The following is a 23,911-nucleotide window of genomic DNA, read 5'->3' as shown; positions in this document are numbered from 1 at the left end:
AACTTTTCTGTCTCGGCTGTATGTTGGGCGAGCAGTCACCAGCACGTCCATTCGACAAATGTGGTTGGATATTCATCCACGCGCACATTTGGCGGGCAAACGAGTTGCAAAATGATGATCAAAGCTCAAAGGATTGGCAAAAAATATAAGAGAGTATCTCATAATTCATTTATCATTTAAAAAAAGGGATCTATAAAAGCGTTGAAATATGATGGCCAGAGAAGGCAAAATTCCACATTTTCTTACTTGGCGTGACTGGGTCACCCTTTAGCACTCTTAACCATTAACTTGCCATGTCGCTGATCTACGGCTTGGTAGCCCATGGCTTCGTCATATTAGCTGAACATACAAATAGCACAGGAAACTTTGCACAAGGTAACATTGGCGCAAACATGCAGTTCATTCAAATGAAGCAAAACGAAAACGTTGTTTAACGCCGTATTTTCTGGGCACTTTAAGTTACGCAGGCCATTCTTGAAAAGATTCCGCCTAACAATTCCAAATTGACCTATGTATATGACCGGTATGAGCGCTCAATATTGATCTGGTAGTTACTTACCATATACTGAGAGACTTGCAATCACTTGCAGGTACCTTTTCCACTACATTTGTGAAGATGGACTGACTTACATGTGCATGGCGGACGATTCTTTTGGCCGACGAACTCCGTTTGCGTTTTTGCAAGATATCAAGGAAAAGTTTTTAACAGCTTATGACAGAGATGCCGCTCTAAATGCTCCGATTTACGGCATGAACGAGTTCTCGAAGGTTATTGCCAAGCAGATGGTAAGCGTCCTTTGAGCTTTATCAGACTAATAGGGATTAAAACGTCATAGCTGACTATGAATAGGAGGAGTATTCTACAAATCCAGGAGCGAACAAATTGAAGCAAGTACACGGAGAAATTGAACAAGTCAAAGATGTGATGGTGCATAACATTGGTATGGTGTCGTATTATGTCTTTACTGAGAAGGATCTGTAACGATTGGCATCAGTAACACTAAATGGATTGTGTCCATCCAACTAGAGCGCGTATTGGAGCGTGGTGAAAGAATTGAGCTCCTTGTAGACAAAACCGATAACTTGAATCAGCAAGCATTTGCATTCAAGAAGCGTTCAACTCAACTCAAGGTTTGTTTTGGTGCATCTCAGTTCCTCTACCATTATCGCATTGACTTACCTCGGTTGCTTTCCAACAGAGACAAATGTGGTGGAAAAATACCAAGCTCATGTTCATCATAGTCATTGTCTGCTTTGTAAGTATTGGGTTGCAGACGGATTGGTTCACATATGAGATATCTGAAATATAACTAACCGCCTAAATGTTTGACAATAGTTGATCGCGTACTTCCTTGCTTGTGCCATTTGCGGTTTCCCAGGTATGTAGAGCGACTATATTTCAATTTTTTTTGCGTGTTTTATGGACTAAAACGTTTACCTATGTGTAGCATTCGGTCAGTGCAGAGGTTGAGGTTGATATGACGGGGATTAGCATTTCTTCTGGCGCATGAGCTAGCGCTTTCTTCTTTTTTTGAACCCGAAATTTTTTATCCCACTTCCTATTCCCTGTACCTTATGACATTCCACCATTAAGCAGCCCTAGTGACACGCAACAATTTAACCATACTCCACATACGATGACACAGGCAGGTGTTTCAAATAAAGTACAGAATTGAAGCTGTTGCTATTTCAGCTTAGTACAATTGCTTCATTTTATGCGCGATCTAACCCGACGTGAATTTGATGCAGGCTTTAGACGAATTCGAGGCGTATGTTTTGAAGGCTCAAGAGGAGGACGACATATCACCGTCAGAATCTTACGATGAGCTGGACGCCATGGAGGCTCTAATCATGAATGTGAAAGAGGAAGCACCTGAATCAGACAACGAGACGCCATATGGCGTCGAAGATACGGAAGACGTGAATGACACTGTGGAAGTACATGCCGAACAACAAGGTCGCTTTGACCCGTATTCTATGAGCAGCATGTCGGAGAGTGTACAGATTGCTATCTCTACATCAACGCTGGCAGGACACAAGTAAGTCATAGAAGTTGACCTTTTTTTTATCGCTTGTACAGAAAAACGGATGTGTCAACCATCTATCACATTATTGTAGGGATACCACACACGCCTCCGAATATCAGCAAATTGAGATGGAGGAGGAAGAAGAACGACTTGATCAGCTCCTTTTTGCATTATCGGACGCGAATGGTCAGGCACCAGCCACGCAGTCGTCTGCTCGATCATATAGTCCCGCAGCAGGCATCGGTGCTACAACTTCTAGTCATGTTGACCTTGGCGAACCAGAGAGTAGCACGAAAAACTCAAATCAAGGGAACATCCATCCGAGCGGAAATGAACGCGAAGATAGTATATTTGAGGATATGCCAAGTCATCAACCAGACGCTCCGACCCAACCAATACCACAACGGCGAGTTGTGAAACGCAAGCTTCCGGAATCGTCCCTATTCGATAATACCCGACAGTCGCATCTGTCCACAGAAGCAACAAGGTAGAGATAGATCGAACCTGTTTCGCCAATCTGAAAGCATCTAAACCATTTTCTTCCTTCTTTTCTTCAAAGTCACGCAAATGAACCCTTGTTCCTGAACAATTCCTCGTAAGCTTCTACCTTTACCGTGTCAATGATTTTAATAATGTCCTAACCGATTGTTCTTATGTAAGGTCCAATAAGAAGCGAATAACTGATCCGCAAGAAGATGCCGTAAGATTGACAGAGGAGGATTTCGAAAAGACATCGGTGATGAATGAACCGTTGGCTACCAACGTCAAAAGTACAGCATTGGGCAAAATCATGCTCTCCAGTGTACGAAGCTTACCAAACATATCTGTGGTGGTGGGTCCACCGGATTCAGCAGATGAGTATGAATGGTCAGACAGTGGACTCACACCACCGACTTCACCTGAAGGTGAGTAGTCTACCTTGAAAATGAACGATGTAAGGTTTGAAGAGGGAAAATTAATAACAAATGGTATTTTTTTTCAGGAGGAGCAGAAACATTTCCATTGCATATTTCTGCTGAAGCTCGGCAAATGACTGTGACTGAACCAGAGCCTGAATATATCCGTGAAGCGATTCGAAACATGTCTATACTACCAGAATCATCGCGGACGCATGTTGCTACTGGAAATAGAGAAGGTTCTACTGCTGCCGCAGCGAACGCAACCCGGTTACCAGCTAGGGAAGCGTCATCTACGTCAACCGATCTTACATTGTCTTGGCGACCTGAAACATCGCAGCAAGAGCGAACCAATCCACCACCCAAAGTTGAAGTCCATCGGGCGCCCCCAGTCAATACTGGGGCCAGACCTGTCAAAAAAGGAAGCAGAAAAGTGCGAATACCTTGGTCAACGCGAGAAGTGGATGCTCTTGAGGCGGGCCTGGAAGTGCTAGGATGGGGACAGTGGCTGGCCATTAAGAAACTTAATTATACTATTCTCAAGGACAGAGACAATGTGGCTATCAAGGATAAGGCAAGGAACGAAGCACTACGTAGACAGAAAGAGCGAATACCATTAGGACCTTATTGTGGTTGTCCATTTATTGCTGACGCATGATAATAATAACAAAGCTCTACAAACATCAGCAAGACAAGATATGACGTTCTTGTTTTTTTGGTTTTGGTTTTTTTTTTTAAAAAAAGACAAAAGGTGCTGCATAGTATATATACAACTCAAAGGCTAATTGTGAGTCTGTGTTATATTACATGGTTGGAGAAGGGGAGGTCCAAAATTCGAGAGACATAAGTTGACGTATGTCCTTTGGTTTTTCCGCGCTGGATAGCATTTCAGGCGGACTTGAATCTTGATGCGTTATGGATTGCTGAGCACCGCAGTCCACAAGATAACTCATACAGTCGTACCGTTGAAAGGTAATGGCAACATCTAGTGGTGTTCGGTTCAGGTGGTCACGTTTATTGATATCTTCTCCTGCGTTGATGAGTTCGCACATGATAGGATAATGACCTAGTGCTATGGCGTGTGTTAGTGGCGGAAACGTTTTTGTTGTTGTCGATGGATGTTGACTGTCCATTGTAGGCGATTTGTTTGCCAAGAGGCATTTGACGGTGGACATACTGCCCTGTGATATGGCGAGATGAAGGGGTGTGTGACCGCAGTGGTCGGTTAGCGTAGGGTCTGCTCCTGCTGCCAGCAGCTTTTCGGTGGCTACGACCGATTTCACCAGAGCAGCGATGTGAAGTGGGGTATGTCCGTTGACAGTTGTTAAATTAACATTGATGTTATTCTGCTTGAGAAGTAGATCAATGGTTGCTGCTGATCCTACGCACACGGATGCATGCAGTACCGCGGCCTGAAGGGGCCCGTAGCGTTTGTTGATATCAATTTGCGAAAGGTTGAGTAAATATTGCATAGCATCGATGGAGGACGTTCGACATGCATGATAGAACACGCTGAAGCCTCTAGCATCGTTGATATCCAAATGTTGATGTCGATGAAGGTAGCGTTTTAAAGCCTTTACGTCCATACGTCGTTCATAGACTGATCGCCACAACATTCGTAAAGGGGTTGGTCTGGATGAATACCTGGTATCGAGTGATCGCTTCATGCCTGTTGACAGCACTTCGGGAGATACTGGAGGAGTGGGGAGGGTATTCATACGGTGAGGAGGCATCAATGAGAGGAAAAAGGAAGAAAGACGAGTTTAAGTCTTTCATTCACGCTTGGCGAAATGATGAAAAGAAGCTAAAGAGAGGTTCATTGTAATGGATCGTCTGCCAGTCACATCACCATTTCAGGGTGTTCTTGGCAATGGCTGTTCGCTGCTATTAAAACCCCGCTTCTTGGCGCGTTAAAAAAATTCCCTTAATGGCTACCATTTCAATCACCGTCTGAAATCCCCGGGAAGTCGCTACTCGAGCCCTGGCAATCCTTTTCCCATCAATATCTTCACAAAAAGGGCGACCCTGCAACAAGAAAAGAGCTGCTAACACTGTTTCCAATAATAAAGGCATTCTATAGCTCACATGAGAAGTCAAAATATAAGCTACTTTGAGTGATAGTCCAGGTGACCCTACGGCAAAAAGGTTGTGATAGCTACGGTAACGCAAGGCATTGGCAAAATAATATTGGCAATCTGGGCAAAAATTGGCTTCTATATTTTTTTTATTGTAGGTGAAAGTGACATGTTAGACTAACAGTTGCGTACTCTGAAACGCTCTTATTGGATCTATTGCATCCATTAAACAAATACTCCTTCTATTGTCATGCTCGACATATCCCAGGGATCACCTGTATGTTGTTGGTTTGATTGTTACCACAGGGCGGGCGCTGGTTTTTTTTTTTTTTTATACACTGTTTAGTGTGGCCGACTCCGCCGTAGTGCCTCGGTGTATCCAACCACCCTATTGAATTTACACATCATAGACAAACTCACGACTAACTCCCCCTCAAAAACAGACTCTAAAACAGAAGGTTCATGGCACGGAAGAGTTTTAGGATTGTAGTAGGTTGGTCTTGGCGTATGACGGCAGAGAAAACCACCTTATTCACCAGTTTATTTTCGCTTTGGTCACTTTTTCAATGACAAACAGCTGAATCTTGGCAAAATGCAAATGTGCTACGTATCGCTTAACAGAAGAATGGCACTGTAACCCAATATCGGCACTTGCTTTACCAGCTCTTTTTTTTGCAGTGTTTACTCTTACTTCCGTAAGTGCAGTAAACAACACGGTATATAACAACCTCATTTACACTAGAATCGGCACCTCCAGTGTTACACAACACCTTTATGCTCGGGTGGGCAGGTTAGACAGTTAAGCATTTGGATCTCTAACTAATGGTCTCGATTTCCACCCCATTACTATTTGCCAAGAGGATATCTATAGACCTAAAACTGTGTATTCTGCTGAATTATATTCGGACTGATTTCTGATTCGTCCAGCTTGTAATCATCTTATACAATTCACTGGAATTCATATGACTATCCATAAAGATTGCTGAAATAGAGTTCTTGCCTTTAATACCACTTAGCCCACAATCGCCTAATAAGCTTTAAACGTCAACAATTCATCCAAGTCAGGAATGCTGACTACCCAACATAGAAAGCCACGCCATTTCTCAGTTTTTGCATAATAACTCCGTTTAGGGAAGGGAGGATTCAAGACGGTTTCGACGTCGTAAACCTCTTCGATAAGATTGCCATGGGATGACATGAAAACCCTCTATGGCATAACGAAACGATGGATTGAAACACATTGCAATTTAATTGTTAAAGTCTTTTTCCTCTCTCCATACTGTGACCTTTCGTCACAAAGGAAACACGAAGCACGCGTTACACCCCTTGACATGTCATTTGCTTGGCAGAAATTTAGGTTTCCTTGTGAAATGCGAATGCTGCGGTACGTCATAGTCATGTGGGGATCTGTAAGCTTGCCATAGTGTGGGCGATTAGGTCCGACGAAGCTAATGCTAACTGTTACAGTAGTATAGAGGGGAAAAAAATGTTGAGGTTTTGAATTATTGACAGCTCGTCTTTTTGCCGCGACGTCGTGACTGACACGGAAACGCCACGATACTGGCCCTGGCTGACTGTACTATTAAATTTATTTTGCACTTTGTACTCATATAATTCACGCACCAAAGCTCATGCAAAGAGGAAATCAATGAAGTTACGATGTCAGAAGACATACAGCATATCACACCACCAAAGGCCTCGGATGCTAATTCGGAATTCTATCCCGTCAAACGAGCACCTAACGGAGTAGGACAATACGTTGAAATATCTACGGAAACTGAAAAGTGTGATTATTGGATGTACCTACTAGGTACCGCATTAGCTGAGAAACGAAAGATAAACCATCAAGGTGTGTTAACGTCATTCTTCTGTAACGATATTGAGTGATCATTGACTTCCGCTGTAACTGAAGTCAACCAACTTTGAAGGAAAATGCAGACTTCAAGCGTTACCACCAAGATACAAAATGTTTGATCATCAAAGACACAACAAGAGTGATATATATATTTACGGTATGCTTTCTTTCATGAAGTGTTCTTGTTCATGGAGAGAATGAAAGTTTTCATCCTTTGCTGATAGGCCATCCCTCAAAAGAGAGGTTTCGATCCGCTCTTCAATTTCGTCGGCATCTACTTTGGCTGGATCAAAAGTCGACAAAACCACCATGTGGCTGCAAGCTTTGCGCGCTTTTACCAGAAGCTAGCGAAAAGAAGGTGATAGATGTACCGGAGATGAGGCGAGAGAAGATGTCAGGACCAGAGAAGCGACAAAAGGTTGAGCTGAGGATGGCGCAGAGACTGCAGCAAAAAGTGAGAAAAGCTGAAAAGAAAAATAAGCTGCTGTCACCTACACCATGGACAACATCACAAACAAGAAGGTCAGCAACTTCAATGTCTTCACCAGGAAGCAATGAAGGTACAATGGAGAGGACGCCTTCACAAGAGCATGTCGTTATCGAGATGCATACACCACATAAACTTGGCTTATCCAATCCAATACCGTTGAAATCTAGGAATAAAAAGGCTGACAGCCATCAAGGGGGCTAGAGTATTCTCTGCTCATTAAATTTGGGTCTTCAACATAAGCCAATCTATTAACACTGGATGAAATAGCAGATAGCTTTGCCTCATCAGTAGCGGCTATACGTGGAATCGAACCCATACACAAGGTAGTTGATTTTTACTGTGATCACCCAAAGCAACGCAAAAGATGAAGTTGCTATGGTTACATTTTGGCCCCGCTTGGCCGTGGATGGGTTTATGGTTTGTTACCTGGCAACCAGGTCTTACCGCCACCTTAGCAGAGAGGGCACACAAGGAAGCCACTATCGTGTAACCTCCGAGATCTGTGATGACCTAACAAAAACAGTATAAATATCGCAATTAACCATTGGGGGATAATTCATTTCTTCTGCATCAACGTTACTACTGAAGCATACTATGGACGTTCTCTTTCCCAAAGGATTTGTAATTGGTTCTATCGAGAAGTGTATGATGGACTATGACTGCAAGTTCATAGAATACGACGATGAAGAGGCCATCAACTCAAGACTAGGCTCAAGTTTCATAGTGTTGGAACAAACACACTTCATTGCTCATTACCCAAATAAACAAGTCAAGTGCGACTACAATTGTCGTAACCGCATTATGAAGGACTTACTATCAGATGACCCTTGGGTCAGCGAAAGTTACCTTGTCGAGAAGATTGACGATGTTATTCGTAGCAAAAGTCCGCCTTATTTGCTCTTCACAAATGAATGCTTGAGAGATTCCAGTGCCGAAGATGGTTCCATAATCGCAAATTACATCACTGTAGATATCCCCCGCTTTGCCGAAATTACTAGATCCAAACAGTGCAATGACAAGTTCTTCATGGTGAACCTTGGAGATGATCAGCATTTATGTTGCAATATACAGACTCTGGAAACATATAAATACCACTCATGCGTCAGATATTCTGTCCTGGACTTAATAAGTGGAGGATCTGAGGAAGGATTTAATCAACTACATTCTAAATATGACAATGTGAAAATGCTGACACCTATACCAAAGAACCCAAGTTTTAAATTATTCGACATCGAAGGAAATTCTGCAGAAGAAAATAGAGAATATCAACTAGAAATGTACGACCAGGACATGGATGCTCTGAACTTTTTTGATGGCAAAATTTCTGCAACGACTTATTATAACCAAGTGGAAGTCTTAGTTGTGAAGTACTCCATCGTTGATGGTATACATTACCTCACGTATGATAACAAGTATTTACATGTTGCGGATGGAAGTGATGAGATCAGCCTCACTGATCAAATTCCGAATAAGCACCAAAGATTATATTTTGTCCCCACGGAAGACAACGCATTCATAGTTTTCAAATGGAATTCCATTACGTTTCTTACCCTTGAAGTGTTTACGAATAGCTATAGCTCTTGTTCTTTTAAGGAGGAGGGAATATTTACAAACAGAAGTGCTGGTACTCTAGAGTTCTTTTTAAAACGAGTCTAGATGCTTTGGAGCTAAACACTGAATAAAACGTCGACAAAACTTCTATTGGGCTGCAAGCTTTGTGCGCTTTTAACGGGAAGCTAGGGAAAAGAATGTGTTAGATGTACCGGAGAAGGAGCGAGAGAAGATGTCAGGACAAGAAAAGCGACAAAAAATTGAGCCCAGGATGGCGCAGAGACTGCAGCAAAAAGTGAGGAAAGCTGAAAAGAAAAATAAGCTGTTTTCACCAACACCATGGGCAGCGTCACAAACAAGAAGATCAGCAACTCCAATGTCTTCATCAGGAAGCAATGAAGGTAAGATGGAGAGGACGCCTTCACAAGAGCATATCGTAATTGAGATGAATACACCGCATAAACTTGGCTTATCCAATCCAACACCATTAAAATCTAGGAATAAAAAGGCTGACAGCCATCAAGGGGGCTAGAGTATTCTCTGCTTCATAAAATTTGGGTCTCAACATAAGCCAATCCATTAACACTGGATGAAATAGCAAATAACTTTGCCTCATCAGTAACGGCTATACGTGAATTCGGAATCCACAGGCAAGGTAGTTGAATTTTACCTGTGCTCACCCGAAGCAACGCAAAAGATCAAGTTACTACGGTTACACCTTGGCCCCGCTTGACCGTGGATGGGTTTATGGTTTGTTACCTGGCAACCAGGTCTTACCGCCACCTTAGCAGAGAGGGCACACAAGGAAGCCACTATCGTGTAACCTCCGAGATCTGTGATGACCTAACAAAAACAGTATAAATATCGCAATTAACCACTGGAGGATACTTCATTTCTTCTGCATCCATGTTAACTACCGAAGCATACTATGGACGTTCTCTTTCCCAAAGGATTTGTAATTGGTTCTATCGAGAAGTGTATGATAGACTATGATTGCAAGTGCATAGAATACGATGATGAAGAGGCCATCAACTCAAGACTAGGCTCAAGGTTTATAGTGCTGGAACAAACACACTTCATTGCTCGTCACCATAACCGCCAAATCAAGTGCGACTACAATTGTCGTAATCTCGTTATGAAGCAATTACTGTTCGGCAAGCCCAATATCGAGGGATATTGTGATTGGATTAATAATGTTTTTTGTAGGAAAAATCCGCCTTATTTATTTTTCACAAATGAATGCATAAGAGGCTCCAGTGCCGAAGATGATTCCATAATCGCAAGTTACACTGCTGTGGATATCCCCGGCTTTGCCGAAATTACCAGGTCCAAACAATGCAATGACAAGTTCTTCATTATAAACCTTGGAGATAATCAGCATTTATGTTGTAATATACAAACTCTAGAATCATACAAGTACCACTCATCCGTCAGATTCCTTGTCCTGCATATATTGACTGAAAAGTCTGAGGATGGTTTCACCCGACTAAATTCTGAATAGGATAAACTGAAAACGCTCACACTTCCAAAAAAAAATCCCAATTTTCAATTATTCGACATCGAAGGAAATCTTGTAGAAGAAAAAACTGAATATCGACTAGAAATGTGGGACCAGGACAGGGATACTCTATGCCTTAGCCATACTCGGCTTTTTCCACGGCGTTGTAGTAACGAAGTGGTGGAAAATGTAGTTGTGAAATATTCCATCGTTGATGGTATACATTATCTTACGTATAATGATAAGTATTTATATGTTGAGAATGAAGGTGCTGAGATAACTATCACTGATCAACTTCCGACTAAGCACCAAAGGCTGTTTTTCATCCCCACAGAAGATAACGCATTCACAACTTTCAAATGGAATCAGCATGTGTTTCTTACCTTTGAATATACACCTCATTTTAGCGGTATTTTTTGAAGAGGAGGCGGCATTCTTAAATAACGGTCGTACTTTTCAAAAGCTTTACTTGAAACGAGTTTAAACCTACCTTTGGAGCCCAAAGTTTAAATAAAAAAAAATCCGGGCGCAAATGTCGTTCAAATCATCCTCTAGGCAAAAGGTGTGGCTGACATTCGCCGCCACAGTGAATAGCAGTCACAGCCAAAAGTCACAATTTTTTGGGAGACTCTTGCCATCAATTTTTTTTTTGTGAAGAGCTCGATAGCCCGTCTCTAGTAGTTGTTAATCCCGACATTAAAGCGAAATGGTTAAAGCGTACTTACGTTATGAGCCAGCGCAAACATTTGGCGTGATTGCCTCCAGCCAGTCCAACATTATTTACGATCACGAAGGGAAATTGGCTATTGCACCTGCTCTCGAAGAAGTCGTTGTCTGGGACATTAAGAAAGGTACTCAGATCGGCAAATGGAAAGAATCCGGCAATAAGGCTGAAGTCACCAGCATTGCGAGAAGCCCAAATAACGTTGACTATGCAGTAGGGTACGGTATAACGAATCAATTGGCTGCTTGCACTTTCACATAACACTAATAACTCCCTTGGATGATATTAGATACGAAGACGGAAACATCAGAATTTGGAATATCAAATCATCAACATCCAACGTCACTTTGAATGGTCATAAAGGTGCTGTCACTGCACTTTCATTCGACGCTGATGGTACTAGACTCGTCTCAGGATCCAAAGATACAGACATCATTATGTGGGATGTTGTTGCTGAAGTTGGTCAATACAGACTGAAGGGTCACAAAGATCAGGTCACTCAAGTAGCATTCATCGAACGACCCAATGTCGAAATCAACACCGCTGAAGATGCTGATATGGATGCTGACAATGCTGTAACCGGTGTTTCCCGAGCTGGATTTGTGCTTTCATCGTCCAAGGATACTTTGCTCAAATTATGGGATTTGTCGACTCAGCATTGCCGTGAAACCGTAGTAGGACATCGAACTGAAGTTTGGTCATTTGCCATCAATGGAAAGAAAGACATCATCATCTCGGGAAGTAGTGAACAACCTTTGAAAGTTTGGAAACTTGATTGGTCAGTGTTGACACAATCGCTTGAAGAACTGGAAGCTGAAGAGCAACAACCTCAGCAAGAAGATGCGATGGAAGGAGTAGAAAACCAAGCTCCCGCTCTCAAGAAAGCCATCAACCTCTACGGACACCTTCCCCGAAGCTCTAGAGACAGGGTCATCACTGTCCAATTCCATCCGTCACAAGAATACATTGGTGTGCAAGCGGCTGACAAGTCTGTTGAACTGTACCGGGTACGAGATCACGATGAAATCCGGAAAAAGATGCAGAGACGAAAGCGACGTCAAAAGGAGAAAGGAAAGGAGGTTGAAGAAAGTGACGAGATTCAGGTTGAAGACGAATTCACACCTCATGTTATTGTTCGAACACCCGTCAAGGTTCGCAGCTTCGACTTTGCACCTGTCACAGATGTCAAGAAGGCTGGTTCAATTCAAATGCTCACTTCTTTGATCAACAATACCATCGATGTCTATTCTGCACCTCTCCCTGTGAAGAAGACCGCCAACGAGGATCAACCAGAGCCAGTTCGCATGCATTCACTTGATCTTCAAGGTCATCGAGGAGATATCCGAACCTTGGCCCTCAGTTCAGATGACGAACTTTTGGCATCTGCATCAAACAGTAAGTCTTAATATGCCAAACTTGAATTAAACGGGAAAAATGGAATCAAGTGGTTTTAAAATTATCTCAATTTTATAGATATGTTGAAGGTTTGGAACGTCAAAACTGCATCTTGCATTCGTACTTTGGAGTGTGGGTTTGCACTTTGTTGCGCTTTCCTACCTGGAAACCGTCATGTAAGTATTACCATGGAAAATTGCGCTCGCTTGACCACATCTCTCAGACATTGACCAGCTATCGTACCGATAGATCATTGTTGGAACCAAGACTGGTGAATTAGAACTATTTGACCTTGCATCGTCCGCAATCATAGAATCCATCAAGGCGCACGATGGCGCTGTCTATTCACTTCAAGTTCGCCCAGATAAGCGCGGTCTTGTTACTGGAAGTGCTGACAAGGATGTTAAGTTTTGGGATTTTGATATGGTAGAAGACAACACTCCTGGAGGCAATGCTCAGGTAAGTCTGAGTTGGACTGAATTGACTTGCGCAAAATTTTTATTGCGTATACTAAATATACTTTCTTTGGGATGTTTTAGGCTCGCCCCAAACGATTGACGTTGGCTCATATGCGAACTCTCAAGATGTCTGATGAAGTTCTGTGTGTCAAATACAGTCCCGATCAAAATCTCGTTGCTGTTTCATTGTTGGATACAACCGTCAAGGTCTTTTATCATGACACTCTTAAATTCTTCTTGTCTTTATACGGACACAAGGTACTAAACAGAATCTGCGTTGAAAAATCGCTTGAATTTAAATTTTCGCCATTACTCACGATTCGTTATAGCTTCCTGTTCTGTCCATGGACATTTCGTCTGACAGTACTCTCATTGCCACATGTTCAGCGGACAAGAACGTTAAGCTTTGGGGTTTGGATTTCGGTGATTGCCACAAGTCTATCTTTGCTCATTCAGAAAGTATTATGGCTGTTCAGTTTGTGTGGGGAACCCATTACTTCTTTACCGCCAGTAAAGACAAGACTGTCAAGTATTGGGATGGAGACAAGTTTGAAAACATCATGAAGCTCGAAGGACATCATGGTGAAGTTTGGTCTATGGCCATCTCAAAGCACGGTACTTTCGTGATATCTGGATCCCACGATCGGTCCCTCAGAGTATGGGAGCGAACTGAAGAGCAGCTTTTCTTGGAGGAAGAACGAGAAAAGGAATTGGAAGAGCTTTACGAGTCTACTCTTGCTGGACAGATGGAAAAGACTGACCTCAACGGTGATGAGAATGAGCTAGAATCCGCTGGAAAACAAACTATGGAGACTTTGAAAGCTGGCGAGAAAATAATAGAAGCATTGGAGCTTGCTGATGAAGATCAACTTGCCCTGCGAGCATATGAACAGGTATGTTGACAAATGGAAAAGAAAATGATTTTACGTAAAGCTGTGCATGTATTAAATCTATGTTTAGGCCAAGAGTCGAAATTTACCAGCTGTCTTACCTCAACGAAACCCAATCCTCATAGCTATGGGAGATTTGCCTGCCGATAAATATGTCTTGACTGTGGTGGAGAAGGTCCGAGCTAATGACCTTGAAGAAGCCCTTTTGGTTCTGCCCTTCAGTCAAGTACTTTCTCTTATTAACTATCTTGATCAATGGGCCAAGAAGGTAAGCCATCCTCTCAGTGCATAGATGCAGACACATTGGCTGTAGTATGAATGACTGACCCAATTTTTCTGTCAGGACTGGAACATTGTATTGGTTTGCCGTATCTTGTTTACCCTTCTTAAAACGCACCACCATCAAATCGTGGCAAATCGCATGATGCGCCCTATGCTCGACTCCATTCGTTTCAACTTGCGATCACAGCTCCAGAAGCACAAAGATACCATGGGATACAATCGAGCGGCATTGACCTACATGCAGCGGGATTATAAATCCAGACATATGACGGAGTTCCAAGACGAGGAAGGTCCAGCGTCTCAGGATGGGCAAGAAAAGAAGCGAAAATTTGTAAATGTAACTGTATAAGCATACTCTAGATCCCAAAGCTATGATCATTCATCTTTGCACTGCTTTCGATTTATTAAACTCACTATTTGCATGGTATAATGGAAGGAATGAAGTGGTGGGCAGCATTTGAAGAGTGTCCATTACCTTATTAAGTGTGTTTGATGATTTTAAGGAATGTGAGGTGTTGAAGTGCGCTCTCTCCGCCTTCGACACTCGGTCTTCCATGCACCTACCTGCTCACAAGCTCGCTACGGAGCTCCGTCGCCATCCTGTTGTCTATGTATAAGCTTAAATTCGCAAACGCCAGCAGAGTCTTAAGTGACAGAAAGCTTCATTATTTTGCTTTCTTGGGTGTAAACTTGTTCATATTAGAAAACACTTGCCTTTATTCCGCTCGATCTCAAGGCAATTAGTTTTACTATTAGGATTTTAATGCCAGAATGGCTTTTTCTACCGCCTACTCAATGCTACGAGTGGAAAAAGAAGTATGTTATCGTAGTAAAAAACCACGTTTCAGCAGGGTCTTTCCGAGAAAGGATTGCACTGAAATTGAGATATAGCGGGTGGGTTTCGGTCATCACTCAATATCTACAATGAAGCCATCCTAAGCTAATGAGGAATGCAATCCGAGATGACTTTATAATAAGATGTTGAACACTAATATTGATCGTTCCTTGTGTTATCTATCAAGCTGCAATGTCATCACTGGTTGGAAGTTAATGAAATTGCTAACTTCCTAGTAAGGAGATGAACTGACATAATTCTTTTTTGACTTTCTCTATGATATTTAAATTGCTGTATTAATTATGCCGTCCATCTATTGCCCACCAACGCTGTACTTAAAAGTAAAGAAGAAAAAATGCGTTTGACTAGATGATAAGATGGAGAATATTGTCACTGATTTGCACGGCAATGAGAAACGGAGAAACACTACATTTGTTTGTACATGTACCGTCATCACGAATGCAATATTAAAATACACTGACATGTAGAGACAGGATGATACAAAATAACATGTAACGCGGGATCATAAACGAGCAAAGAAGACACCAATATGGCAATAAGATAAATAGTAACGGGCAAATCCTTCTGCGATTTAAAGAACTTTCAGATCAGCCGGAAACAATATAAAAGCGAGCCAATGCTCGGTAGAGTCCATGACTGATATTCTCCACGTTTGTTTTACTTTCCTATTACCTTCAATATGAAGATCACTCTCTGTGTTGCCGTGATTGTAGCTTCTCTTGCTGCTGTCGATGCTCGCCTTGTCCCTCATGCTGCCGACTTTGCTCTGCATCCGTCTTCGGCTACACAAACCGCACCGGCTAAAGCACTTTTGAGGGTTCCACTCAAAACCAATCCTCATTTTAAGAGAAATGCCAGAGCTGCAGCCTTGAAAGCCATGAATAAATACAAGATGTTTCAATCCGATTCTTTTCGTAACAATCTTGCAAGCACGGGTACTGTGAACCTGACTGATTATGAAAACGATCTATTGTATTATGGTGAAATCACCATCGGTACTCCAGGTCAAACCGTTAAGTTGGACTTTGATACAGGCTCTTCTGATCTTTGGTTTGGTACGTCTTGGTTTCTAAATCTTCATAGCATAATAACTTTTAAGTTTTTAACTTGTCCATCACACATACACGGATCGTTCATTCTATTAGCAAGTACTCTATGTGCTCGCTGTATTAGAAAGTCCAGATACGACTCCAACAAGTCTTCGACTTATCATAAGGATGGTCGTCCATGGCATATCACTTATGGCGATGGTACTTCGTCTTCTGGTATATGTGGCACCGACGATGTCACTATTGGAGGATTAACTATCAAAAACCAAACTATTGAGATGGCGAATAAGATTTCCTCTGGGTTTATCACCGATCCCAGTGACGGAATTTTGGGTCTTGGTTTTAACAAAATAGTAACCGTTTCCGGCGTTAAGACCCCAGTGGACAATATGATTTCTCAAGGTTTGATCTCTGAACCTATCTTCAGTGTCTTCCTTGGCAAGGGTTCCAATGGCGGCGGTGGCGAGTACCTCTTTGGCGGAATCAATCATTCCAAGTTCAGAGGCACTCTTGCTACCGTCCCAGTTGATAACTCGCGTGGATTCTGGACTGTTGCAGTTGGCTCAGGCTCCGTTGGAAGTTCAACCATCAGTCATTTCTCCGGTATTATCGACACTGGATCTACTCTGTTGATGTTACCTGATCTTCAAGCTAGCCAGGTTGCCAAAGCTTTGAACGCTATTGATAATGAGGATGGAACTTACACTATTTCCTGTAATGTTGCCGATTTGCATGATCTTAAACTCAATATTGGAGGAAACGATTACATTGTCCCAGCTGCAGACCTAATCTTCGAACAGATAGGGAGAAATAAGTGCATGGCCGCATTCGCATATAGCGGAAGTAACAGCGTTGGTATTTTGGGTGACACTTTTCTCAAGAACAACTACGTTGTATTCCAACAGGAGGTCCCTCCTTCAGTTCAAATTGCTGCCATATAATAGAATAATGTGAAATTACGATGGTATAGCAAGTTTCTTTTATTTATTCCTTCAATATCAGAAGGCACATTACTCTCTCTGGCAAAACTTTATGAATAAAGTCCATAACTTGGATTTCCAAAGAGCGAGTTAAGCGCCGTTGCGTTGCAATACCAAGGAAACTTCGTGAGCTACTTCATGCATGAGCGAAAAAAATGGCTAAATAAGCACTATAAAAAAAAATGAGTTCAGTATGAAAACAAAGAAAAAATGAGCATGTGTGATGATTTTTTTGACTCCTCAGGTAACGGAAAACTGGACTGTCATTCTGCCAATGTAATTTACACCCCCCTTGGCTATGATTGTGTACTCAGTGAGGGGAGAAGATGTGGTTGGTGTTCCTTCTAGAGCCACAAATCCAGCAGTGGTGTTAAGAGCCAGGTTCAATCCAACGGGAAGAGCTGGCTGTATACATGCTCCTATGAAGTAATTTAAATTCCCAGAATTTGCCCGGAGTAGGTCCGATGTGATGGAAGTCCCTAAAGTGAGGACGCTTGGCGGTGGTGGCGATAGGATAAGATCGTTTTGCCACTTGTCACTATGACATCCTGCAAATAATTGATCACAGCTGACAGCCAAAAGGTTAGCCATGCCCTTCCTTCTTACACTATTTCGAATCACTCAGCCATACCTATTACACGCTGGACAGCAGTCGCAGACACAAGCTGTTACGTTGACTGTTCCTGGAGCTCCTTGACATGGAAGCGTTGGCGGCAGACTACATGGACCATAGCATCCACAGGCATATACAGCCGTAAAACTAGAGAACAAGGTAACGAGGAGAGGAAGTAGTATGTGCATAAAGAAGTAAAAACCAAAAAGTTCCAGTGGGTCAAATTTCGGATATTTATAGCGCTGGGGGGCGGCCAAAAAATCGCTAGGGCTTTTTGCTGCCGAATTCACACAAATGACTCGCTCGTTTTGGACTTATTTTTTCGATCCAAGGTCAGCCATTGTTTACAAAGAGTCAGAGAATGACGCCAGGGTCCACCGGATGGGTTTCCGTAAGGACATACGGCTTCCCTTTGGAGGAATGTCCTCGCAACGGTAAGAAGGAATCCTATGTCCGTCTGCATTTTACCAATTTCTTCAAAACAGAGCAATCGATAACCTGTGAGAAATGAATTATTGTACTGGTCATTTGATGAATAAAGTGATGAGAGGGCTTTTTAGTTAAACGTTCAAGATAGGTCACTGCTTTTGATACGCAGGACTATGTAGAGGAAGGGAATGAGGACGTATGGAGATAGTAGTAGTCTTTTGTACTTTTGGAAAGTAGGACTGTTTGGAAACCTCCATGCATTTTTTACTGATATGATGTAGGGTATAATCGACTTCATTATACAAATGAAATTACGAATATTTAGGGCTATAAAGCAGCGATCTACCGAATGCTTTTATGTTGGACGGTCTGAACTTGAGGGTAACGGTGGGGCCATCGAGACATCCACTTCTGAACACTTCGTTAAAGCCCTAACCCTACTACACGTGCCTGGGTCGATTTCTGACAGCTATCCCGAAATTTTTTTCACTCCATTGATGTCAGTCATGTCGACAGATCAAGGGGCAGAATCGCCATCGACGTCGGATATCCTTCCAAGCTCTCCTCTATCCTCCCTAAATGAGGATTTAGAGGCAGAAGATACTATTTCCCCAGCTCCAACTGGCGAATCGGGACACCCACTGTCACTCCTTGAGTTCGCGAAACAGATCGTCGAACGAAATCCCGCCAACTCCTTTGATAATGCAACAGAACACCTCGAACCCAAGCGGAAGAAGTCTAAAAAGAAGAAGAATAAGAAGGATGCGCTAGACATATGTGCTGGTATGACCCCTGCCGAAAGAAAGGCGTTCTGTTTTTATGAAGACGTTCGTGTACACTACGATCGAAACAATATGGAAGGAGATTTTAAAAAGTAGGGCGATTTGATCTTCGTACCGCCTTTCAATGTATCAATACTAATTTTTCTTCCAAAGGTACTGGTTCAAACGATACGACTTGTTTTCCCAGTACGACCATGGCATATTGATGGATAGAGGTACGATTGATTCTATTAGGGGAGCAGCACCTACAGAGTAATGACTTATGTTTCATTCTACAGAGAGCTGGTTTTCTGTTACACCTGAAAAGATTGCAATGCATATTGCTGAGCGGTGTAGGGCTGATACCATCATAGACGCCTTTTGTGGTTCTGGTGGAAATGCTATTCAGTTTGCGTTCACATGTGAGCGAGGTAAGTTAGTCAACAGACGGGTCTTTGTTCTTGCCATCTAATACTGATTAATTTTTGTCAATGGATGGAAATTTAGTCATTGCAATCGACATTGATCCAGTCAAACTACATTGCGCTAAACACAATGCAGCAATATACGGTGTGGCGGATAGAATTGAATTCATCCTCGGCGACTTCATGCAGCTTGCACCCTCACTGAAAGCAGATGCAGTGTTTCTAAGTCCACCATGGGGCGGCCCGTCCTATATCAATGCCAGCGTTTTTGATCTTGAAACCATGATACCTATGAATGGGTAAGTGCATCATGTCGTGCTATGGATGATCGATGATACCTGGAATAGTTCATTTATGATTTATTTTATATTAGAATTCATCTATACGAAGCAGCTAGAGCAATTTCCCCCAATATTGCCTATTTTGTGCCTCGGAACACGGACCCCAAGCAATTAGCTTTGCTTGCTGGCCAAGGAAATCTGTGCGAAGTGGAACAAAACTATCTTCAAAGTCACCTCAAATCCTTGACAGCTTATTATGGCGAATTGGTGGATCCTGCTCTGGAATTGAATACATTGGAAGATGGCGAGGAGACGGAGGATGTTGACGAGAGCGCAGGTACTCCACTTGCTGCTGGCAGCAAGCGTAACATTGAAGAAGATGAAGAACAAGAGCACAAGCAACGCAAGAAAAACTGATCATACCAACCATAGAAATGGACCACCCTCAGAATCATTACATGAAAACCCGACTGTAAACATTTGGCATAACACTTTCACATCCTTTAACTCACATTCCCCCTACACACACACACACACATTTGGAACTAATTCAGTTTTTCATTTCTTTTTATGGAGTAATCCAGTATCTTCTATTTGTAAAGTAAACTGCATGGCTAATAGCATGATCGTGATGATCAAAGCATTGAAGTGGTCTGATGATAATGTACAAGGAAGAATAATGGTATGCAAAACAGTAATTGAGGAAAGAGCAAGGAACGAATGACAAGGAGTTTACTGTAGAATCTGGAGACGGAAATGCTTTTGGTTGTTGGCTTGCATGCCGGTCTTCATCTTGAAATCCTCACGATGTCTGATTTCAGCAAAGGCATCCCTCTTGGTGGGAGCACCGTTGCGACCATCAGTGACCATATACTGTGCATGACGACCGGTGTTGGATCGGAGAGACTCGTAGCCGAAGTCATCAGTGTATTGTGTAATTAGCTTGTTAATCAAGACAGAGTCGCGAGACTGAAAAAAAAGAGGGGAAAACATGTGTGAGTATAATGTATGGTATGCTTGCTACAAAGCCACGGGTTAGCTAGCACTTACATCATCAGGCTTGAAGGATTGCTTGTAGTATCGCTGCAAGCTGCGATGTCCAATTCTTGCACCACTGGGTAATATCAATTCCATTTCATCTTCGTTAAGTTGAATGTCATTAGTGAGCTGAGCCAATTCAGCATCAACATCAGGGTTCTCAGGATCGTAGCCTTGAGGGTAGGATGACGAGAAATCGTAAAAGTCCACCACTTCCATGGCATCCTCATCAGATTCATATGCAATCTTACAATGACCTTTATCCAACTTGAAGAACAAAGAGTATTAGTATGCGGCCTAACGATGTATCCGAAAGTCATCTCTTCACTTACCATGTGAGCTCTAACAGCTTCTAGTGATCGGATAGCACGGCCCTTTCCGTTACAGTACAAGCAAACATTACCAACACTGATCTTCTCACCGAGGTACTTGATCAGACCTCGCAAATCTGAGAGATACTCGATATCAGGAATGAAAAAGCTATGGACTTTGGTCATATGGGCCATAGTATCTTCGAAGGTGTCTGATTTGTGTGTACAGAACAAACAATCAGTTTCGGCAAGTCGAACAGCCTCGGATATCCGTTTGTCGATAATTTCGTTGACTTCGCCATCGGACATGTTTTCATCCACAACAAGGTTAACTGTAGTGGCAGCCTTCTCATCATCAGTTTCCTTGACGGTCTTTTGTGGGCGAGATGCGGCTTTGGCGACAGCTTCCTTATGTTTTTTGGATTGAATGTGGCTGTTGAACGAACCCTGAGTACCAAAAGTTTTTCTGCCCATGTCTTGATAAGTAATTCGTTCCATACGTCAATCGACAATCCCTATTACTAACCTGCAAGCTTCACATTCTCCTGAGAAAGCTTCTTGCTCGGCTTTCTTTTCATCAGTCTTAGTCTGATTTACTGCCAATCAAGATGTTAGTTTCACTGTCAATACGGTGGGCATCAGAAGGTCAGTTCAGCCGAGGTACCTTGAAGTTTCTGATCGAATTGAGCGAGGGTGATAGGGGGGAGGTCGGCTACCTTGCGCTTAAGATTGTATCTATGCCAATCGGATCGGTAATGGTTTCTTTGACCCTCTCCGGATCTGAATGCCACTTGACATGCCATGCATGTGAATAGCCCGGACGTTTGTTCTTCGTTGTCTGCCATTTCGTAGGAAAGGGTAGTAATGTCGAATAGCCAGCTACTGTTTCAAAAAAAAAAAAATTAGGAAAAATCGGATCTCACACAGAGAGCAAAAAATTGCAGAAGCAGTCATATCACGTGCCATATCGAGCAGAGATGACCACTTCGTTAATGAATCTTGTCAGTGTAAGCGTTGCTAAGAAAACTGCTCCAGTATACATGCTTGCAAATCATCACCCGAGTGGGTGGATCATCTTGAATTATAATTCAAACAATACTGTTCGGATAAATTGTTATTTCTTTAAGTACATGGTACACTGTCCCTGAAAACGGCCTTTCCATCACCTTCCCTTTTCCGACCATACTTCGACACACGCAAAGCATGGACAGCACCATCCCATTAAACAACGAAAACAAGCCAGTTGAAGTAAAAGAGATAAAACTACATTCGTAAACGAAATCTAGACTGATCTAGAGGAGAATAGATTGATATAACGGACAATTGGGAACTTTTTGTGGTCTATTTCTGGGTAATAATGCATTCAGCAGGAGGATTAGGGTCGCAACCTTCGAAACCTTCAGGGTTCTTGCTTTGCCAGTCCCACAAGCTCTGGCACATTTCTTCCAATGACTTCTCGGCCTTCCACTGAAGCTCAGAGTTAGCTTTACGGGGATCGGCAGTAAGGTTGGTCACATCACCAGCACGACGGGGGCAGATCTTATAAGGGAGGTCCCGACCAACAGCCTTGCTGAAAGCACGAACCATTTCCAAAACAGTGGATCCGTGGCCAGTACCAAGGTTATATTCAACGCAACCAGGGTTGACGTTCAGCTTTTCCAAAGCAGCCAAATGACCCAGTGAAAGATCGACAACGTGAATATAATCTCTGTGAGCGGAGAAAAACATGACAGTGAGTGAGTCTGGAAATGCATCTCGCCATGCTCCTTATATCACATACCTGATAGCAGTACCATCTCTGGTCTTATAATCATCGCCAAAGACGCTGAGCTCCTCACGCTTGCCAATGGCAACTTGTGAAAGGTAAGGCATCAAGTTGTTGGGGATACCAGTTGGGTTCTCGCCCATGATGCCAGAGGGGTGAGCGCCAGCGGGGTTGAAATAACGCAACAAAGCAGCGTTCCATTCCTTCTCGGCAGTGCAAAGATCGCGAATGATGTGCTCAATGAACAACTTGGTGCGGCCGTAAGGATTGGTGGAGCCCTGGAATGGTGGAGTCAAAGTTAGTAAAACTAAGCCCAGTCTTTAAAGCGCCTCCTGCACGTTGTTGCTAATTATACTTACGGTAGGACATGTTTCGGGGATGGGGATAATGGGTGGATCGCCGTAGACAGTGGCCGAAGAGGAGAACACAATGTTCTTGACATTGAATTCCTTCATAACTTGGAGAAGTGTGATGGTGCCATTGATATTGTTGTGGTAGTAGTCTAGTGGGATCTGGGTGGATTCACCAACAGCCTTCAAACCAGCAAAGTGGATCACGGATGAGAAAGTGAATTGGCTGAACACTTTACGAAGGCCAGGGCCATCAAGGATGTCGCACTGGAAGAAGTTAACCTTCTTTCCAGTGAGTTTCTCAATACGGCGGATAGCTTCGTAGGAAGCATTGTACAGATTATCAACGACAACGACGTTGTAGTCCTTGTTCAACAGTTCAACAACAGTATGAGAGCCTAGCGGAGACGCACGTGTTAGTTGCTTGATGTATAAAGGAAAAGATAGAACTATTATACTTACCAATATATCCGGCTCCACCGGTGACAAGAACGTAGTTGGAGGTCATGATAGAATAAAAAAAAAAGTGGAAAGAGAAGAGCGCAGCTGTCCAGCCAAAAACCTACGGCCGAAACTTTATTCGCTGCTCTAGAAAATGCGGAGCTGTCACTTTTACAAGAATTGTTCCAGTCCATGGCCCAATTTCCTTATTGTGAGAACATCCTTCTTGCTTTCTAGGTTATATTTATCGCACTACAAACAAGCGCTGACACTGAGTAATTTTAATGAAACGGCCGGTCTCTTTCCGTTTTTCGTTCATCCTGTTATCAAGAAACGCTGACTGTGAAAATAATCATGGTTGCTTACCTAACCGAAAATCTTGCAACTTACTCAGAAACAGAGCCCCGCGGAACTAAATACGTGAAACTAACATCATAAATCAAAAACCTGCCTAATTGTTTATGTAAAATT

At 42.7% G+C, this 23,911-nt stretch overlaps 12 protein-coding genes across 12 annotated transcripts; 8 read left to right on the top strand and 4 right to left on the bottom strand.

The window, feature by feature from the left end:
* The first annotated feature begins 148 nt into the window (after positions 1-148).
* Positions 149-1,554, top strand: K450DRAFT_228829 (uncharacterized protein). The gene is made up of 8 exons (XM_051586991.1): positions 149-375; positions 460-523; positions 591-786; positions 854-941; positions 1,028-1,131; positions 1,200-1,256; positions 1,337-1,379; positions 1,449-1,554. The coding sequence occupies exons 1-8, from the start codon at positions 294-296 to the stop codon at positions 1,469-1,471; spliced, it is 657 nt and encodes a 218-aa protein (XP_051447063.1). The 5' UTR covers positions 149-293; the 3' UTR covers positions 1,472-1,554.
* Positions 1,463-3,654, top strand: K450DRAFT_228821 (uncharacterized protein). Its single transcript, XM_051586990.1, has 6 exons — positions 1,463-1,646; positions 1,750-2,039; positions 2,119-2,514; positions 2,587-2,622; positions 2,688-2,932; positions 3,010-3,654. Exons 1-6 carry the CDS (start codon positions 1,638-1,640, stop codon positions 3,579-3,581), a joined length of 1,548 nt encoding a protein of 515 aa, XP_051447062.1. The 5' UTR covers positions 1,463-1,637; the 3' UTR covers positions 3,582-3,654.
* A 2,515-nt stretch (positions 3,655-6,169) lies between these two features.
* Positions 6,170-6,463, top strand: K450DRAFT_228818 (uncharacterized protein). The gene has a single exon (XM_051586989.1). The coding sequence runs from the start codon at positions 6,195-6,197 to the stop codon at positions 6,420-6,422; it is 228 nt and encodes a 75-aa protein (XP_051447061.1). The 5' UTR covers positions 6,170-6,194; the 3' UTR covers positions 6,423-6,463.
* A 125-nt stretch (positions 6,464-6,588) lies between these two features.
* K450DRAFT_228814 (uncharacterized protein) lies at positions 6,589-7,741 on the top strand. Its single transcript, XM_051586988.1, has 3 exons — positions 6,589-6,847; positions 6,927-7,010; positions 7,078-7,741. Exons 1-3 carry the CDS (start codon positions 6,658-6,660, stop codon positions 7,542-7,544), a joined length of 741 nt encoding a protein of 246 aa, XP_051447060.1. The 5' UTR covers positions 6,589-6,657; the 3' UTR covers positions 7,545-7,741.
* Positions 7,742-8,999, top strand: K450DRAFT_285315 (uncharacterized protein; the record flags this gene model as incomplete). Its single annotated transcript, XM_051593521.1, has 1 exon — positions 7,742-8,999. The coding sequence occupies exon 1, from the start codon at positions 7,938-7,940 to the stop codon at positions 8,997-8,999; it is 1,062 nt and encodes a 353-aa protein (XP_051447059.1). The 5' UTR covers positions 7,742-7,937.
* A 2,044-nt stretch (positions 9,000-11,043) lies between these two features.
* Positions 11,044-14,571, top strand: K450DRAFT_228806 (uncharacterized protein). Its single transcript, XM_051586987.1, has 8 exons — positions 11,044-11,334; positions 11,406-12,511; positions 12,590-12,687; positions 12,761-12,970; positions 13,051-13,227; positions 13,299-13,862; positions 13,930-14,127; positions 14,203-14,571. The coding sequence occupies exons 1-8, from the start codon at positions 11,099-11,101 to the stop codon at positions 14,488-14,490; spliced, it is 2,877 nt and encodes a 958-aa protein (XP_051447058.1). The 5' UTR covers positions 11,044-11,098; the 3' UTR covers positions 14,491-14,571.
* Positions 14,572-15,585: 1,014 nt separating this feature from the next.
* Positions 15,586-17,127, top strand: K450DRAFT_228805 (uncharacterized protein). The gene is made up of 2 exons (XM_051586986.1): positions 15,586-16,052; positions 16,143-17,127. The coding sequence occupies exons 1-2, from the start codon at positions 15,677-15,679 to the stop codon at positions 16,985-16,987; spliced, it is 1,221 nt and encodes a 406-aa protein (XP_051447057.1). The 5' UTR covers positions 15,586-15,676; the 3' UTR covers positions 16,988-17,127.
* On the bottom strand, positions 17,128-17,649 carry K450DRAFT_228803 (uncharacterized protein). Its single transcript, XM_051586985.1, has one exon. It carries the CDS (start codon positions 17,615-17,617, stop codon positions 17,267-17,269), a length of 351 nt encoding a protein of 116 aa, XP_051447056.1. The 5' UTR covers positions 17,618-17,649; the 3' UTR covers positions 17,128-17,266.
* K450DRAFT_228801 (uncharacterized protein) lies at positions 17,276-17,829 on the bottom strand (the record flags this gene model as incomplete). Its single annotated transcript, XM_051586984.1, has 2 exons — positions 17,276-17,574; positions 17,648-17,829. A coding segment is annotated over one exon (182 nt), but the record flags the coding sequence as incomplete, so codon positions are not given.
* Positions 17,830-18,574: 745 nt separating this feature from the next.
* Positions 18,575-19,952, top strand: K450DRAFT_269510 (uncharacterized protein; the record flags this gene model as incomplete). Its single annotated transcript, XM_051592927.1, has 5 exons — positions 18,575-18,942; positions 19,004-19,065; positions 19,129-19,260; positions 19,337-19,553; positions 19,628-19,952. The coding sequence occupies 5 exons, from the start codon at positions 18,575-18,577 to the stop codon at positions 19,950-19,952; spliced, it is 1,104 nt and encodes a 367-aa protein (XP_051447054.1).
* Positions 19,953-20,109: 157 nt separating this feature from the next.
* On the bottom strand, positions 20,110-21,945 carry K450DRAFT_228793 (uncharacterized protein). Its single transcript, XM_051586983.1, has 6 exons — positions 21,848-21,945; positions 21,549-21,766; positions 21,411-21,480; positions 20,906-21,350; positions 20,586-20,840; positions 20,110-20,504 (listed from the first exon to the last, which is right to left on the bottom strand). Exons 2-6 carry the CDS (start codon positions 21,727-21,729, stop codon positions 20,268-20,270), a joined length of 1,188 nt encoding a protein of 395 aa, XP_051447053.1. The 5' UTR covers positions 21,730-21,766; positions 21,848-21,945; the 3' UTR covers positions 20,110-20,267.
* Positions 21,946-21,958: 13 nt separating this feature from the next.
* On the bottom strand, positions 21,959-23,561 carry K450DRAFT_228789 (uncharacterized protein). Its single transcript, XM_051586982.1, has 4 exons — positions 23,462-23,561; positions 23,009-23,397; positions 22,665-22,927; positions 21,959-22,592 (listed from the first exon to the last, which is right to left on the bottom strand). Exons 1-4 carry the CDS (start codon positions 23,505-23,507, stop codon positions 22,226-22,228), a joined length of 1,065 nt encoding a protein of 354 aa, XP_051447052.1. The 5' UTR covers positions 23,508-23,561; the 3' UTR covers positions 21,959-22,225.
* Positions 23,562-23,911: the final 350 nt, after the last annotated feature.

The sequence above is a fragment of the Umbelopsis ramanniana genome, assembly GCF_025399195.1.
Source record: "Umbelopsis ramanniana AG unplaced genomic scaffold K450scaffold_11, whole genome shotgun sequence".
Lineage (NCBI taxonomy): Eukaryota > Fungi > Mucoromycota > Umbelopsidomycetes > Umbelopsidales > Umbelopsidaceae > Umbelopsis > Umbelopsis ramanniana.
This window is presented reverse-complemented; position numbering and strand designations above follow the sequence as displayed.